This window comes from Camelus bactrianus, chromosome 10 (genome assembly GCF_048773025.1).
Source record: "Camelus bactrianus isolate YW-2024 breed Bactrian camel chromosome 10, ASM4877302v1, whole genome shotgun sequence".
NCBI classification, from domain to species: domain Eukaryota; kingdom Metazoa; phylum Chordata; class Mammalia; order Artiodactyla; family Camelidae; genus Camelus; species Camelus bactrianus.
The window spans coordinates 67761367-67781283 of NC_133548.1; the positions used below are offsets into that span (position 1 = coordinate 67761367).

Here is a 19917-nt window from a genome sequence, read left to right on the forward strand (position 1 = left end):
CTGGTGCCCAGCCCGGCCCTGGGAATGCCCGGAGAGGACCTGGGGGGTGACTTCCAAGAATGCCGAGTGCTAGTTCAGAGACATGAGCAAAGTCCTAATGAAGCGAAACTGAACAGCGGCAGAGCTAACGCAGCCAGGCTTTACAAAGAGAAGGCATTTGAGCTGTGTCTAAAGGTGTCTTCCGCAGAGTCATGGGAAGTATTCCCAGGTATGAAGAAACGTGAGGTCAGGGTTACAGAGACACGGGATTCGGCCGCAGCAGGTGGACTCAGGCTCTGAGGAGCCTTCTGTTGAAATAGGGAGACTGGACTTCACCCTCTAGGCAGCGAGAGTCAATAGACACATTGAACAGCAAGTTAAATGTGCTTCCATCTTTAGGAAGTCTTAACTAGGAGTCTTATGCTGAATGAGGGGGACATTTAGTCAAAGAGAAAGCCAATAAAGGACTGAGCTTGAATGGAGGGATGACATTTCCGGTATTACTTCCGAGTCATAAATAAAAGGTACAATAATCTAGCAACGAAAGACTAGTAACCAAGAGATGTGAATGACTTAGCTCTGTTGCTGCTCTCACAGCGAGTGAACATACAGCCTCTTAAAGAGCGTTCGTTGATTCATCCACTCAACGACTGTGTATAGGACACCCACTCTGTGGCACGCACTGTGCTAGGTGACAGTGCTTGGAGCGTTGTGTCAAGCACTGGTTGTAGCAAAGTTCTTTGGAAGCAACATGTAATGCAATTTGTTCGTGGAGCCAAAAAAAGCAGCAAATAAAAGGCAGGATATAAAGCAAGTGTCAAAGAAAACAAGAAAAGAGAGAGTAATTCCTAAGAGAGAAAAAAGTGAAAATGAGGTTTAAGCTTAAGAAAGCAAACATCTGCTATAAGTAACCATTTCATTAAAAGTGCACTAAATTGTGGAAGTTCTCTCTCAGGAACTGCGTACCGTGGGCTGAGATTAAGGATAATGGGCTCCCACATGAATTCTTCTCATTACTGCTCTTGAAAGATCGGTAAATCTCTGAAAGGGTAATTTAGGTTTAGTGTTCACAATTCATTCATTTTACTTTTAATCTTCCCTGTTTAGAATTGTAAAAATATAATGCAGATATAATCCAAAAGAGAAGGAATGGGCCCCAAATGAGACCATTTCAGCTCCTCAAATAGTCTTGGCATTAACCGATACGCAGTAGCAGACTTTATTCCTATTAGATGGTGTTGGACCTTTTGCGAGTTCACAGAGCACTGCGCATTATTAATTGCAGGACCCAAGTAAAGGAACCACATGGAAAAGATAATGTATACTTCACTGTCCTGAATTCCTTGGACCTTTGTGTGATTTTTCAGTGAAGTCTCCTCTTAATCCCATTAAGTTTTTCTTTCACTATAATTCAACAAAAAGGACAACGGTTTTAAGACTTGTCCAGGACAAAAAGGAATCACTTATTTGGGAAGAAAAGGGCCTGGAAAATAAGACAATCAATGATTTAATCACAGAAGTGTGATTTTGCAATTTTTTTTTTTCAAAAATGTAAGTCTGAAAAATGACTTAAAATCATTACTTTTTCTGCTGTTAAACTACCACCAATCACTTTGTGAAACTGAAATACAAGAAAATTTAAAAAACAACAAAATAAACCAAAAAACTCCAAGGGCCATCTTTCAGAAGCGCTACTTCTGGAACTAATAAAGTCATCTAACTTTCTGGGCCTCTCTTGGGCTTTTCCATTAAACAGAGGTCTCATACTGGGCCCATAGTGTGCACATTGATTCTTGTTTAATTTAATTGAGTCCCCTGTCAGGAGAGCATCTTAGAAATCCATGGGGAAAAGGAGATTTTCATACCTGAGATGGACCTGTAGTATATAAAGTAGTAAATATATTGAACTCATTTATATTATGTAGATTTGAAACTGAATTATAGTTTATGATGTTTACACTTTGCTTTTGTTTCCCCATATTAAATCAAAAAGATTTTAAGTGTAAATTTCCTTTTTGGATGTAAAAGAAGTGAGCACTTAGTCTACTACAGATGAGAAAATAAAATTTGAGAGCAACAATTTTACCGAAGGAATTAGCAGAGGGGGACAATCACTGGATAAATATCACATTCCTTGTAGTAATTGTTATGACATTTTAATGCATTCTCACCAAGAAGCATTCCCTTGTAAATGACTGAACTGGACCATGTCTTAACAATTATTTCATGAGAGAAAAACCTCAATACCCTTAGAAGTTCCTATCATAAGACTAATAGGAAGGAAAAAAAAAAAAAACCCACACAAATGAAACACCAGAAAGAAATGACCTCAAACGTAGTATACAGTTAAGTGATTCAAAGAAACACACATCATTTGAGAGGCTAAAAACTTGCAATAACTTCTCACCCTTTTTATGAATGCTAAAGAAAAAAAAAAGAATCCAAAGGATTTATAGAAATTCTCCCTTTCATGATCTTTATATAGTCCATTGTTCTATTTCAAAATAAAAGTGAACAACTAAACTCTTAAAGACTCATCAGGACACTGTCCTCTAAGGACAAATACATGATTTTTTAAAGATACTTCATCCATTCCATCAAAAAAATTAAAAGATCTCTAACCTGGGGTGCTTCTCTATGGCTTGCATTAAACATTGTTTCATGTGCCTAACTATACTGTTGGAGCGAAGTGTTGAGTTCTTTGAAGATGTCATTTCAAGCTGCATGCATGTACTCTCATTCCAGTGAATTGTTTTTGATTGCAACGTGGAAACTGAAGAGCATATTGAGAGTTTTGCTATGTCATTATCTGGAAAAAAGTACCTCATGAGTTGTTGTAAATATCAGGTCTTTACACATTCGTGAAAAAGGAAGTCTGTCCTTCCTGATACGGTAAATGGGAGGCAAGCTTGAGTGATGAAAAGTTGTACCAGTCATTCTAACATGTAGGATCGTCACTGATCCCATGAACTGAAACATCTAAAAGATACTCTCCCTGGTGTTAAACGGATCTCCTTAACTATGGGTGTTCTTCAACTGTGTTCTAACCACTGGGCTCCTAGGGACGATCAGGTGATTTGAGCCTCCTTTGTGTTTGCAATTGGAATGATTAAGCATTCAGAGATTCAGGCCGACCCTACTCCTGATGGCGGTGGTTATGGAAGGAATAAATCTCTGTTAAGTAAAGACACACTGGGACCAGCAATCTTTTACCCAAGCACTACCTCATTCTGTGGTCCACAGTGTACCTACAAAAGGAGCCATTCATACAGCCACGCAAGATAGCCTTTTGACTACTGTCACCTCATAATTCATTTCCACCAGCTGTTATTCCTTTTAATACTGTTTTCTTGCCACAAAAAATAGACCTGTCTCTGAATAGCAAAGCAATACTTTTTGCTCACAGATTATTTTCCCTATACTTTTAAAGATATGAATTTGTGCATATTTAAATATTTCTTAAATATTGTAGCTGCTAAATCATTATATGCGATATTAAATGTTCAAACCCTTTGTTAGCAATTGTGGAAAACATAGCTTCCGTGTGTTCCTCAAAGAAGGGCATGTTTGATTTCTGAATTGTTGTCATATAAATTGTAAGGCCACAAATGGGCCCTTTGACTGATTATGCAAAGTTCCCCTTAAACCACCTTGAACTAGGCAGATTTGCAACATTTTAAACTGGCACTTCATCCCTCTTTCAGCAAGCATCCTCTGCAGATTTAATGATCAGGAACATCCTTCTGATGCATGCTGGGAGATATGGCTGCAGGGTACAGACCACAGCAGACAGTGTGTCAGATGAGGCAGAACTTCTTGTTAGGGGTGAGTATGCTAATAGTGCAGTCTGAAGACATGATCACCATAAATTATCATACAAAGGAATTTGAATGCATGGACTTTGAGCACATCAGTACTGTGCATTTTACTTTCGATTTTACAGTATATGTCATTTTTGCCTAACCTTTTGCCTTTGAAACGATTACATGGAAAACTGCTCCTTAGAAACAGCCAAACCCTACAGAATCCAACCTCAGGGTCCAAAACACCTTTAGTAACCAGTGGTCACTAGGCATTTAACCAACTTACTGCCAAACAGAAATTTTGAACAGTTTGAGTCACAAGGACACTGGGACTCAACGAGACAAAATGTATTTGTGTGCATATATGTGTGTGTTTCAGATGCAAAGCTAGTGGCACCCGTAGGCATTTTATTTTCCTCCACTAAGTTCTAAGTTCTGCTTCCCAAAACAGGAAAACTGCATGCCTAATATGGTGGCATTTGCAACTGTTAAGTGACAGGGATTTTTTGAAACTCTGAAAATGTCAACACACAGCCTCTCTGTGTGGAAATGACGGCTAAGTGGTTTCCCACTAGGAACCGGGCTGCTAAGTTCTGCAACCCTAAAAAGCTACATCTTATTTGAATTAAGTAAGTGACTACAATGCTAGTTTCCTTTAGCACATTATTTATTCCTCAATATGGGAAATGCAACTCCTAGCATAGATTTTTTCTTCCTTCTTTCCTTCCCTTCTACTTTACCTCTTTCTCTTTTCTTTTTTTCCTTTTTTCTTTCTTTCTTTTCCCTTGGTTTTTTTATCCAACTACAGCTACAACATACCTGCAGAAATTTTCACAAATCATAGGTATCTGGACGTACAACTCAAAATCACAACGTGAACACACCATGAAATTACCACTTAAGACATGAACTAGAACACTACCAGAACCCCACCTCTCCCTGTTTGAGCTTTAACAGTTGCATTCTGAATGGTGTCAATATTGCATGCTGAGACCCCTTGCATGAGCTCTGCAAATAAGAATTTCACAATTCCTAGCAAGAACTTTTATCTCAGGTTCACTTGTCTTATCCACTTGGAGTGTTTTCCAATTATAATTTTTAAGAATTCGTTAATGCTATAAAGAGCTTGAGCAGGAAATATAAGGGCTGTAGTAAGCGTCTTCATTTCTTTGTTCTAGTTGTGTGTATCACCCACAGTTTACTCATTTGGGGTCGTGCATTGCCACGGGTCCACGTAAAATGTTGTTTTGAAACACGTGTGTATCTGGGTGACTGGCAGCTTGTTCATTGTGTGTGTGTGTTTGTTTCTATTCAGAAGGTTATTTGAACTTTTCTCCCAATTGATACCCAGAATGTGTATCTGTACTGCCCTGTTATAAAACATCCAGTTTTTAAAGTGCTCATCCTCTCATGATATTTCATTTAGTGCAAAATTTTCCTTTATGCCTTTCAAAGTTACAAGGCTTATGGAACTGCACACTCCACACTGCAGTCAAAATTTGTAGAAAATTGCTTTCTTCTTCTGCTTTAGATTATGTGTATTTATTGTGTAGCACTTGCCTAGTAATTTAGAACGATGCTCCTCAAATTGGAGCTTTCAAAATGAATAACACAATTTAGAGGCTGGTAACAAGAAACCAGGTATTTTTACAGGGCTGCGAGGGGCATACATAACTGGCAAACTATCATTCTGCTTTGTGAGTAAAATTAAACTCAACAGGGTTTAGAACATGATTCAGGCTTGGCTTTTTTGTGTTCTGCTCCTTTAGCCCTTGGCTTTATGCCTAGGAAATGATAAAATGCATAAATTTGGAATTACACTCATTAACGATTTCAAACAGGTTCCTATTGTCTGAATATTCATGTAACATTCAGCTCGAGCTTTCATCTGAAGTGAGTTTGAGCAAGTCACCAATCTTCTATTATATATTTGCATTATTTTTCTAAAATTAGTAAAACTAGCTTGCCTCTTCTGCCTGGTTGGTCTTAGATTTAAAAACTGAACTAAGTGTACTGGTTCTTTTTTATTTTTACTGTTTTTTGGCTTTTTTTTTGTAAGTTAACAGTTCCTGGCAATTGATGGAACTTGGTTACTTGAATATTACTGTTTTAATGTTGGATTTGAAATAAAACTCAAAATAGTTTTACCCCCAATTTTTTCCCTCACTCCTAAATTTGTTGGTTTGTAAACTCAGGGCATTCTAAAAGAACAGGCCACAGGACCAAAGCTGCGCATTCTAGATGAAATTTCTATCTAATAATGGCTACAATTCCAGCAGCAGAATCCTTCAAGTACAATTATTTGAGTGCGTCATAAACATGGGAACAGTCGAGACAATTTCATTATACTTCTTATAGGATGCCATCATTGGATTGCCTCAGCAGTTCACTTTGCTCAATCCTGAGAATGAGGAACATTCTTGGGTGGCTACGAATATGTTTTTATAACTGTAATTCTATTTCAGTGGAGATTCAGGGGGCTAAAAATCTATATTCTCCTAGATCAATCTGGGAGATCATCTCTTTGCCCATTAGAGATCGTCTATGAAATTCTTCCTTGCATCTCACCAAATCCTACAACTCTTCACCTGATGCCACAAGCACCCTAAATTGGAGCTCGTGTACGTGGCCCCAAGATCTCTTCATTGCCTGTTTAGAATCTGAGTGTTCCTGACTAGTGATGTCCCTACTTCTCTTCCTGCTCAGCTGCTTTAAAGCTATCTTTCCCCCAGATGCTAGTTTCCACCGTTGCTTTATTTTGCTTGTGAATGTCAATGCTATTATTCACCTCTATTCCACCACTATTATCATCCTCCAAAAGTTGAATTTTCCCATAAATAATCATCTGAAGCATAAAATTGCTTGCTTGCTCTCACACATTTAATATTCAGTGAACCAGCCTTGTAACAGCACCATGCATAATTTGGAAGCCATAATAGAAGTAACGAACATGTTAAAATAAGTTATTTTGCTGGAATATAAAAAGAAATTAAAGCCACACCTGGACATCTGTGCACAATTTAAGTCACTTGCCCAAGTGTGATGCAGCAACAGTAGAGAAAGCTAAGTCTAGGCAATGCTGTTGGGAACCTCTTCAAAGATGGATAGAACCATATTACATGCTCCAGGGTAACGGAGATAGGCCATTATGTGATAACTTCACTGAGGGGGGTACACAATTTGAAAAGAACTGATACTCCCAAGCAATACTAGAGGTGATAAAACATAATATGGATGACTATAGAAAAGGAATGTTAGTTTTTTGTTGTTTTATTTTACAAAGCTGACTGTCGTAAATACGCTTCCCAAAGAGAATATAAGGGTAGGAAACCATTATGGTTTAAAGGCTAAAATGTGTTCAGCTATGCTAACTGGGAACCAGAGCATGAGATCTGTCTATTCTGCCTAGAGACAGAAGAAACAATACAAAATTCACTTCTTCTTGCAAGTTCTTTAATTCACCTTACTCTGTTTATTAATGCAAAACAATAGATCAAGAAACTCTTGGGAGAGTCAAAGAAGAATCAATAATCTCTTGGTTCCTTCTGAAAACACAACCTGTAGACCCTTCCTTCCCCAAGCTTGGACAAGTTTTTATTTCTTGAATTATAACTTTCAAGATGAATCTGATGTGTATTAAATTGAATTTGAGAAGAAAGAGTCCACCTCAGGGTGTAACTTGTTGAAAAATATCTAACTGCTTTTAACTATCCATCCTTCCTTCCACCCATCACTTCTTGTCCAACCTGGAGTTCAACCTGTCTTTCAGTCTTACTTACTTTAAACTCTCTATCAATTCAATTCCACTGATTCATTACAATAAATTTTTTCCCTTGAATATTGTACCTTTAATCTCTCCTAATCAACCTTGTCACATTTCACTGCAAAAGTAAAATTATTAAAATCTGACTGTTTGTCAATTAAATAAGTCAACAATTATTTGTGGATAATTTGCTATTAATTTATTCACTCACTCCTTCATCCGGTACCTGCTCTGTATCAGGCACTGAGCTGGGCCCTTGGAATGGAAAGATGAATTCTCCCGGGTACTCCATGCTCTCAGCCTTCGTGTGGCTCTGTGTTCACTTGTCCACTGGTGGGAGAGGCATCTTTGAGAATGGGATGAAAAACATCGAAAGAGAAAGCTCCCTGGATAACTTACAGTCTTTTAGGGGAAATAATGAAATGCTAGGAAAAGACAAAGGCATAGCTATAGAACTGGCTAAATAATTTGGGGGGCCTAGTGCAAAATAAAACTGTAAAGCCCCTTGTTTGAAACTTGATACGAATTTCAAGACGGTGAAACCAAAGCATTAATCCAAATATGGTGACCTTCTAAGAAAGGGACCCTGTGTGACCGCACAAGTAACGCCCATGAAGCCAGCCCAGCACAGCTGTTAAATTACGTATAAATCTACAGAAACAAAAGGACTTTAGCAAAAGGATGAGATCGATTATAACAAAGTTGCCTAAATCTGTTTTTTCATCTATAAGATTAGCAGAAAATTAGTCTATTAAGGCCTCTTCAGAGGTTTCATTGGCTTTTTACACAAAAGATCTTTTCGTTCTACTTCAAGAGCCTTATGTCTTGAAAGATTTTGTTTGTGTTGAAGTAATCATTAATTCATATTCCAATTTTAATTTTTCCCCAAAATCTTTCATCATGGAGTAGCTGGTGTTACCAAACTAGGTGATTTAACTCCAGCCAAAAGCAAAAGAGACTTCACATTTTAGTCAATTGTGAAGCTTTGTCTGTTTTGTTTTGTTTTGTTTTGTTTTGTTTTCAAATAGTCGAAAGTAACCAAAAGATACCAGTTACCTCCTGATGGAAACCAATTTGGAATCTTTGATTAAACACTCTCCAAATTCTCTCCAAGCTATAATTTTCAGTAATTCTCACCAGCAAGAAAGGAAATTTTGAGAATTTTTCCCCTTTTGCCCTTGGAAGGATACAAGTACATATTATCACTTTTCCTAGTACAAAGGGAAACTCAAGCTCAGTGAAAACCTTGAACATATTTCTAATACATGCAGATTTGAGAATTAAGCAATATAAATGTGTTCTATCTTTGTCCCTCTCAAAGTACTTACCTTTGGGAACCATGTAGATTCCAAATTGATAGAAATGTCTATCTTTAGGATCTGGCCACTTCTTAAAAGTTTCAAGCTTTCAAATGCACAAGTGTTTAGCATAATTATCTTTCAGAAGATAGAGTTGGCATGGTTTTTCTTTTCCACCACTGAACTAATATGAAATGACATACTTGGAGGTTGCACAAGCCTTCATAGGGTGGAGTAATGTCAGACGCAAAAGAGTCTCTAGTGAAAAAGAAAAACAGCAAGTAGCCACAAAAAGCAGAGCTGGGTTTGACATTATGCTGGTATTTGAGGATCAAAAAGACAATGACAAATATTTTCAGTGTATTTTTAATGTTAATTAATATCAATAGTAAACAAATTTACAAATAATTCATGTTTTAGAACAGAAAAGAAAGTATTGTTAATATATTTGCTTTTCTAATATTTAAAAATTCTTTAAAATAGAGATATAAAATGATAAAATGTCCTCACCTTGAAGAAAACCTAATCTCATTCATGCAGTGTCTTATTAGACTATCTTCCATCATTGTAGAAATTTTAGATCACTACTACCTACCACCAGTATTGATTAAGACTTTTTAAATAACTTATACCAATCATTTGGATTTCTAGCTTAGACACTTTCTTCATTAATTCATTTGATTGACATATATAAAATTTCTCTGGGACCCTGCACAGCAGTTTAGTTTCTTTTCTCTTGTACTTTTCATATGGTTGCTTGCTAACCTGTGAAACTTTTTAGCAACTGACTAAAAAGTAATATTTTTGGTCAATTATGTGTTTGGATTTCCCGCACCACAATTATTTTGGTTCATTGAAGTCATAGTCGACTGAAATGACTTCAGTGACCAAAATGACTGAAACAGTTACATATAAATGAACAAATGAATTGTCATTATATACAGACGACCAGTTGGTGGAGACTAAATGTCTTGTGTTTATCCATTCAACAAATATTGAGTGCTTGCTGAAAGCCACGTTCTTTTTTAGGCACTAATATTTTATTCAGTTAACTTAGACTTTCTGGGGAGCATTTTGCTATTTTGAAATATGTCCTCTGATGTCATTCTTCCATTTAAAAGAATCTAATCAGCTGAGTTTTATATCACACATATTTTTGAGTCACAAATCGTAAGGTGATCACATTTCACTATGTATTTTGTTCCACAGACCTAACTTGTTCTTCTTACGTATCCATCCTGATATAAAAATGACGTTTACTATTACTTCCCATTTATGTAAACTTGTTGAAGTAAGTTCTTGGTGTGCAAGGTTATGTTTGAAATGCTGATTTCATCTGTTGTTTACCGAGTACCTACCATACGCTAGGACAGTTCTAGTGTGTAAGAGGGAGAAGTGGTGAGACAGGACTGGACATCAGTGCCTTCTGATGCCATGGGAAAGAACTGAACTTGTATCTCCATCAAAGGACCAGAGCAGGCAAGGGACGTGAGGAGATACGCACTTTAAGAGGAACATTCTGAAAACTGCAGAGGATGTTTCAGAGGAGAGTACAACTAAATGGGAGACCATAGTAGTAATCTTGACAAGAAAGAAAAAGGGTCTGAAAAAAGGCAATGAAAAGGAACGTACAGATTCAAAAGATGAGGAGGGAGAATCTACAGCACTTTGTGGCTCACTGGCTGTGAAAAATGAGAAGGAGGAGGCAAGGATGAGTGCCAGGTGTAATGCTTAATTGAGTGGTCAATGGGAGGGAGGCCATACATTCTGGTTAGACCAAGACAGTTCCAAGATACACTTGGAGTGCCAGAGTAATTATTAATGAGGCCCTTTCTCTCTCAAAATTGTCCTGTCTTAGATGATAAATTATGTGGCCATCTTAATGAAGAATGATCATGCTTTTCATGCAATCTTGAAGATAAAGAAAGAAGCAAGGGGGTCAAGGAAGAGCATTTCAGATGAGGGTCTCCAGAGAGAAAAACTCAGTACACAAATAGTTTTATAACTGTGGCACTCAGGAGAGAAAACGCTCAAGCTGAGATGTAGATTTGAGAATGATCAGATGGGAATGAAATTACGGAGACAGTGTGTGATGAATCAGAAGGGGAAAAAGTTCATGATAGAACCTTCAGAAACACTAATGTTGAAGAGGAGGAGGAATCTGCAAAGAAGACTGGGAAGTAGCTGCCAGACACAGGGAGCAGCTAAGAGGAAAGTCAAAGAAACCAAGCCATAGGGACAAGAAAAGAGGATTTCAGGAAGGAGGAAATAGCAACACTGTCAAATGCAATTAAAACAGGAACCTATAGACACCGCTGGTTTGAGCAGTTTGAAATACATCAAAGACATTGGCAAGGGGAAATTCAGTGGAATGATGGGTGTAATAACCAAATCACAGTAGGTAAAGAGAGGTAAGGGGTAATCTATGAAAAGTCGTGCAATATCTTAAGGAAAGCATGGACTTTGAAGTCAAACAGACCTTTTCACAGCCCCACAAGCTCTTGCTGGTTGTGAGACTTTGGGCAGGTTGCTTAACTCCAGCCCTTGCTCACTCTCCACTCATTCATTCAATACTTAGTCATCAAACATTTATAGAGCACACAATATGCAAGGCACTGTGCTAAGAACCAGCTAACCATGAACAACTTATGTCCCTAACTTGAAAGAACACATCTATTTACAGTGTAATATAAGGAGTGCTATTACAGATATATGAATGGCACATTTTGCTTTCTGATCATAATCTCCATTAATAATAATAAAAACAGCTAACATTTGTTAAGTGTTTCCTATATGCCAAGTAGTGTGCTAAAGGCTCTGTATGAATTATTTCATTTTATCCATTTAGAGAGTCATATAAAAACAATATGAGAGGGATACCATTTTTAGTTCCAATTTGCAATAAGGAAAGTAAGGTTCAGAGAGGTTTAGGATTTGTCAAATATCTCCCTAATAATTGGAGGAGTAGAGAGCAGAGTTCAGGCAGACTGACTTCAAAGCAAGTATTTTATATTCCTATACTGCTTCCATCATCAATTGCCAGATTGTTTCCATGTTATTTATCACTATATCCCCTGGACATACTTAGTTCTTGACACATTTTAGTTCTTGAAAAATAGTAATAAATACTTGTGGAAGGAAGGAGGGAAGAAAGAAAAGGGAAGGACAGGGAAGAGAGGAAGGAAGGGAGGAAGGAAAGGAAGGAAAAAAAAAGAAATGGGGAAAAAAAGAAAAAGAAGGAAATGGGGAAAGAAAGAAAGAGAAAAGACAGAGTCTTTTGAGAAACCAGGGAATGAAGTAAGAAGCTCTGCCAAGAGTCACAGAATTTTTATCAAGGAGCTGATGTATCAGCTGGTTTAAAGGGCACGTAGTCACTTGCTAAGCTGAGAAGGAGAACAGACAATACTCTACATCAGCTTGAGAGTACATCACATTTTCACTCTCCTCTGCCGCCAAGGATAGGCGTCACGCTCTCCAGTCCTCTGAAGTACCTAATCTTGGACCCCATGGCAAGGTGACCCAGCCTGATTGACATCACTGATCACCACCTTCTACCTTACACCTTGGCTACATGGCCACTAGCCTACCGACAAGTCTGCACTTCTTCTGACCCCCTGTCTTGTCAATCATCCAAAACATCAAATTCTCATGGCTCTTTTCTCAGGACATCTTCTGAGGCTTCTTATCCAAACACTCTCGGTTTTGACAGAAAGAAATCGCTTCTGGACAAAATGCTCCTGGGAATATTAAGCACCAATAAACAATAGACCCCTTTTTGCATGATCTCTCCTCATTCTCTCATTTTAAGGTTTCTTCCAATTGCCCCACTTACGAGGCAAGGACAAGATTCCCAGTTGCTTTAAATAGTGACTGACCTTCATTCCAGTTGCTGCTGCTGTTCTGTCAAAGCTTCGATATCCATCATTTCTCACCTTCTTACGGGTGAATTATGCCAAGAGTCATGGAAACAAAACAACACAAAACAAACAGATAAAAAAAAATGATGTTCTGAAGGGCATTCTTAAACTCACTAATAGTACTTAGGTAAAATGTCAGAAGTATATTTTATCTGTCTGTTCGTTTGTTTGTTTGAGTTGTTTGGAAACATCATTCTACTGCTCGCTTTCATATACTTTGTATGGACATAGCCTAACCCAACCACCAGTCCTTTCTAAAACCTGAGCTTTTATTTGCCTGAGTATATCTTGTTTTCTGTGATTGTTACCTACATTGTTTTAGCATGTCTTTTGAGTACTGGGCAGTAATTTGTTTTCATGTGAAACCTAGAGTGCACAGTCTTGTAGGGCATATATATACTATGTGGCCCTTTTTTGATAACCCAAATGTGGAACCCAAGTTCCAACCAAAAGTTCTGCTGAATGTCAACCCAATGACTGGTCACGTCTCCAAGGAAGACAATAGAAAATCGGTAAGTTCATTTTAGTGTATATCTCAAAATCTTGTTTTATTTCAACCTGTGTTTCAAAATACTCAATTCTTAATTATTTTCTTGATTTTGTGTAACACAATACAACCTGTAGCCTGGTCTCTGAATGATGCTTCATTTAAACAACACAAAATCCTTGCAGACTGAACAGAGAGAGAGCTAACATTGATCGGAAGAAACTTCTGCCGACTTTTACTGCAGATTGGATTTTGTCCTCCCAAACACCTGGCAAAGGTAATGTCTCCATTTCACTACTCCTTAATTTAGAATTACAAAGGGAATTAGCTCTCTAATGAGTTAGAGCAAGTGAAGTGAACGAGTAGGGAGGAAAACTGAACACTAGATGATGTCTGTTAATGCCAAGGAAAAAAAAAGAGCAAGTGACTCGTTCTTGGTAAACAATCTTTCAAATAGATGTCTCTCTTTATTTTTTGAAACTGAAGTGTGTGAAGTGTATTGCTTGGTATGTATGAGAAAATCTAATTTGATACAGTATATATAAAAATTGGCACTCGTGGGTACGTGGGTCTCTATGTTATCGACTGAGTACACCAGTAGATTTTACCTTTGGACACTCTTGGAACATTGCTGAAGTACCTAAAAACTGAGAAGGAAAGGAAAAATTAGTTCCTATCTTTGTAAAAACAGTTCATTAAAATAGTGGATAACCTCTACATGATTCAAAGTGGGCAGGTAATGAAAAGCCGAGCTATAAAAGTGACAGCTGACAGGTTAATTGTTAGGGTGTAAGAAAATAAAATTGCATAAAGTCAAGGTGTGCAAAAAGTAATGGAGAAAGATCTGCTCTATTTGTGCTGCGTTTGGAAAAGCAAGCTCTTTAGGCAGCTGAAGTGCTTAGCCCTGGACCAGGTTTACAGCTGGTGCCCAGTAAGTGTCAGTTGAATCAAGTAGCCCGATTTAAGAATGACTCAAATTGTTTAAAATGGCTGTGATAGTAGACAGTTTACTCAGCCCATACAATGTAGCATCATAAAAATAACCCAGGCCAGGATTTGAATCTCACTCTGACACTTGCCTGTAAACTATAACCACAGGCAAGTCATTTTACCTCTTATGGACTCTTCATTTGTGAAACGGGGATATAATATCTAGTTAGCAGATTTAATAGGAAAATAAAACGAGATTTGAAACGGTAGAATGCTTCTCAGTAAACGCTAGATATTATTGTTGATATCCTCAACCAGAGAAAGAATTTCCGTTTCCCTAATCTTTAAGATTAAGGAGATAAATCATTGTTCCTCATGGTACATATAAGTGGAAAATGGTCTACATTTATCCAACAGGCGCTCCTATCAGATTATCTACTGACTGAAATATTCAATAATTTTATGATTGCGATGTCTATCTTGTTCAGTTACAACTTGATAATACGTTCTAAAGGTAATTGGGAGCGTTTTGGCTATCTCTCCTTCTTCGGGGTCAGACTGGCATTTTGATAGGCTTGGCGTAATTGTGTTCGCTGCAGGTTTACTGTCACTACTATACACTGTGAAACACCACTAGGGCCATCTCAGTATATAGTCAGTTAAGTGAGTCAATGAAACCTTGCCTCACTTTCCAGAAGGGGCTTGCTTATATTAATGTGTATTTATTTGCATTGTATTTATTTGCACTGTGGCAATCTCCATCCTTGAGCAAGCTGCAGTAGCTGCCTTAGTGTACAAGAGAATTTTCCACATGTGAAATAAACCCTGAAGGGCTTGACGTTAAGTTATACAAAGTCACCAAGAGTGAAAAGAAAAAAGTGAAATACACAAATTGTATTTCATTCTAGAAAAGATGTGGAAATGAGGCTGTAATGGAGAGGTCATAATTCTAAGAGTACTGTTCTCGTATCAGTGACAGTCATTACTATCTGTGTAGCTCAAAGTCACCAGCTTGATAACACATAAAATGAGCACCAAATATATGTCATGAAAGTTATTTAAATCACAGTGTTCAATATTTCTAAAACAGAAATGTGCGTTCTATGAATGTTTACATGGGACTTCGCCATGTCTTTAGTTTAGATGGCAATGAAGCAATGCAAAAATTAAAATTACGAGTAGAAAGCCTTTATAACCACCACCAAGGACACTAAAGGACTTGGAAGTATTTGGGAAATAAATGTTTTGATTTTTTAAAAAATTAAAAAGAAATAGTATGAATGGTTTTTCAAGTCCCTCTGGAATTATGTCAGAATTTTAAACATTCCGGGTCAAAATTTCAAGCAAAGGGATTTTTTCCCAAAGCCAAATAAGTTAATCATCTATACCACATTGTCGGCTTTCTCATCTGTCAGCATTCTGATTTGGTTAATTTTAGTGTACATTAATCACAGAAAACTGTGGCATGAAACGAGTCTGTTTGAATTATATGTTTTGTTCAGGAGGTTATTAGCTCATGTAATTATTTCTTTTGTGCCAACTCCAGAAATAGGACTGTTATTAGTAAACTTCATCTGAAATACCTAATCACTGCTTCAGAGACATTTCATCACCTGATTTGTATGTATCAGTAAATCAAAGCTCACATATTTGTCTCACAACCTCAGTTCACAGAATGTTAAGTCAAGCTAATAAGAAGCATCGATCATACCAACTGAATGAGATAGTCTGCATTACAGACACTCTCCCTGTAAACCATCCATTATTTAGAACATCTGTTACAAATTATCCAGCCCCCAGGACTGCTCTGTTTAAGTGCTTCTGCACAAGCCCACTGTCTCCGTTTCTCCAAATGAGTTAGATGGTGGCACAGGGATTGTACCAAGTTCACTGTCACCATATGACAGCAGCCCTTTTTCAGTCTGTGCCAAGCTTTAATGGTACATTGCATCATGATGAATGTCTTCTTACAGTTGTAGAGTAAAAATCCTCAAGAGTGTAAGCCAGCAGCCATCAAGAAACCACTAAGACAGTTCTTTCTCCGTTATGTCTCGGCCATTGCCCAATAAGTTAAGCACTTAGGAAGTAATACTTATCCTTTTTAAGTCCTAAGGGGACTACTGATTTGCTCAGTTTGTTAAAATATGAAATGAATGACCCCAGGTGCATGTTTGTCAACTCTTGTTCACTTCCATGATTGTCAAACGCATCCCTAGTCTCAAATACATATCTTGTAGAACATGTTGTTGGTATCAAGGAAAATCATGAAAGAAAACCTAAATACAAACCACCCTCCATATCAACGGGTCCTTCATCCACAGAGTCAACCAACAGTGGATAGAAAATATTTGGGAAAAAAAATTCCAGAAAGTTTCAAAAAGCAAAACTTGAATTTTTCATGCAGGCAATTATTTACATCGAATTTACATGTCATTTACAAGTATTTGCATAGCATTTACACTGTATTAGGTATTATAATTAATCTAGAGATGATATAAAGTATACAAGAGGATGTGTGTAGATTATATGCGAGTCTTATGCCTTTTTGCATAAGGGACTTGAGCAGCCCCAGATTTGGGTATCTGAGAGGGTCCTGGAACCAATCCCTGGTAGATACTGGGGAACAACTATAAATGAGAACAGATGCAAAATTAAACTTCAGAAAAAAACATATTAAAGGACATCTGCTACTTACACTTTACCCCATAGTATTGTCAAGGGTGCACCTGTCTTAAAAAGAATGGCTTTACAATTGTGTTTGCCCTGCCCTAATGTGTCTCTGGAAATAATAACTCCAAATTTACATTTGGAATATTTGGGAAAATAAGTCAGAGGGATATCTATAAATTATTCCTAAATGAATAGTGAGAATGAACACATTTAAAAGTCCATATAGTCATGCATTAGTTTTTGGCTTTAATTTGCATTGCAGAGTTATAATGAGTCATACACAATAAACCCAATATTGGATTTATAGAAAGCTTTGCAGAAGCGTGATACCTTGCATATTTTAACACCCCATATGCTATTTTCCTACAGGATTTCTTCACCTCATCTGTTCTTAGAATTTGTATAATACTAGCTTACAAAGTTAATTTCAGGATAGTGTCTGGGTTGCTTGAGCTTTTAAATAAACAAATTGATTATTTTTTAATTATTCTTGTCAGTTTGCGCAGTAGACCCTCAAATATCTATTTTCCATTTCAGAAAGATCACCTTCGATGGATGGAGAGTATTACTTATATATTGGAATATATGCAGTGTGTACAACTTGAACTCATGTAATACTTTATTAAATATTTATGCTTGCCTAACTACCTGGAATTGTTGGTTAATTCACCTTTCCCCTGAAGTTTGTGATAATTGATCAAGAAGTGTTTGTATTTTTCTAAGAAAGAACACAATAATTCTTTAAATAAATATTTTAAACATAGTGATAGAGTCTCACATTGGTAATTAAATGTTTCAGCTCAAAATGGCACAAGTCATTTTAGCTCCCAACTCACAAGGAGTCAAAATTCCAGCGACAACCTGGTGTTCGCAAATTGAACTAACTAGGATAAATGTCATGAAATTCCAATTTTATAAGACTGATAATGTGGTGTAATTTTTGGTTTTGCTTACATTAGAAATAGAAAAATCATCACACTGTCGGTAAGAGCATCCTCAGAGCACCCAATGTCCACCGTCTTGGAAACTACACTGACAACTTCTGCTAAGCAACACAGTACAGTAAAACAGCATTGGAAAAGGGATTCACTATCATCACAGTTTACATTTGTTATCAAAACCGTTTTGCTCATACATTTTAAGTAATTAAAATAGATTTTCCCCCCAAACCTTTCACCATCCCCTGAGGGTTTCCATCACACCTTTGCTCTATGATTTTAACAGCTTCTTTCCTTTGAGTTTTCTTGTGTGTTATCCAGCTGACTCCCCATCACACTCAGAACAAAATCCAAATTCATGACCATTGTCTTCAAATCCCTTTATCATCTGGCACCTGCTGACCTTTCCAACATTGTCATCCTCCTCTAACCTCTTCCTTGGCTTTGCTCCAGTGACACCAGAATTCCTTCTATTCCACAAATACGCCAAACTCATGACAATTAGGCTTTTTTAAAATTGATGTTGTCTACCTGGAAAACTCTGCCTATAATATTCACGTGGCTGACTAGCTCCTTCTTAGCATTTATTTCTCAACTCCCAGTCTGTTGTTTCCTGCTTCTCCTCCACTTGGTTTTTACCCCACTTAATTTTCTTCGTTGCATTTATTAGTTTCTGAAATGATCTCATTCATTTGTTCAATTGCTTCTCCTCCCTACAGCGTAAAGCATATAAGGGCAATTACCTTGTTTATCTTGTTCACTGTTGAATCCCCAGAGCCTAGCACACAGTATATATTTCCTCAATATTATTGAACAAATTATTAAATGTATGAATGAGTGAATATGTAATCCTTTTCCCTAAAGAGAATAATTACATTTTAAAAATCACATAAACAGGGAAGAATGTTCAATATATGGAGTAGTAACTGACTAAACAATAATCATAAGCATGTAATATTAAAGATATTAACATGTCATATAATATGTTAATAAGCAGAAAAACAAACCCAGTGAAACGGGAGGTGGTGTAGTTCTTGTTTTTGCTTGCAATCGAAGTAGAAAAGTCATCATCTTCTCAGGCAGATTGCAAGAGACATACGCAAAGCATCCTCAGAGCATTTGGGAATGGTGTAGTGGGAAAAGATTTTCAGAAGTATCCTGTGGCTGCAGTCACAAAATAGTTATTTGAAATTTGGTGCTTCCATCTCTATAAGTCACTCAGCATTTTTTAAATGACTCTCACCTTCCACTCCACCCTATTCTTGGCACCATACACACACGTACAGTCATTCCCACAGGAAATGTTAATCTAAATATTAAAAACTAAGTGCAAATAACAAAGAATGATTCATCTGCTTACCTGGCAACCTGGAGTACTGGAGAAACTGTGGGTTTGGTTCCAGACCACCACAAAAAAAAGCCAATATTACAAGAAAAAGAGTCACAAATTTTTTTGGATTCCCAGTGTATATAAAATTTATGCTTACACCGTACTGTAGTCTCTTAAGTGTGCATTAAGCCTAAAAAACAATGTACATACATTAATTAATACTTTATTGCTAAAAAATGCTAACCATCATTTGACCCTTCCGTGAGTCACGGCAGTAACATCAGAAATCACAGATCACAGGTCGTCATAACAAATATAATAATAGTGAATATTGTTCACTATTATTGTAATCGTGCAAGAACCACCAAAACGTGACACAAACATGAAGTGAGCAAATGCTGTTGGAAAAATGGTGCTAGTAAACTCGCTAGATGCAGGGTTGCCACAAACCTTCAATTTGTTAAAAACACAGTATCTGTGAGGTGCAATAAAATGAGGTTTAACTGCATATGGAAAGAAATTAAATAGGAATGTTAAAGAAAAGGTGTATGTGCCCATTGAGATTCTATGTCACAAGGGGATTTTTTCTGAGCTGTCAATTGATAATGTCAGCCCCCTGAGGGCCAGGACCTTGTTATCTCCCCCTATTTGCAGCTGGAAGGGCCTAACTTGTGCCCTGGAGGCTCTTCTCTGTATATTTGGATCTATAACTTGGGACAGGAAACCCCTGACAGTAGGTTTAATCTATGGCCGTAGGTGCCTCCCATGTTTATTGTCTCCCTCTGAGTTTCACTTGGACTCA

The 19917-nt window shown here is 37.3% G+C and overlaps 1 protein-coding gene across 1 annotated transcript in view; it reads left to right on the plus strand.

Annotated features, from left to right (window-relative positions):
• The window catches only part of CNTN5 (contactin 5), a 1016845-nt gene that overhangs the window by 915565 nt on the left and 81363 nt on the right, over positions 1-19917 (plus strand). Inside the window, exon 16 of the mRNA XM_074372920.1 lies at positions 3684-3804. Within this exon, the coding sequence (XP_074229021.1) occupies positions 3684-3804 (121 nt within the window). The remainder of the gene's footprint in view (positions 1-3683; positions 3805-19917) is intronic.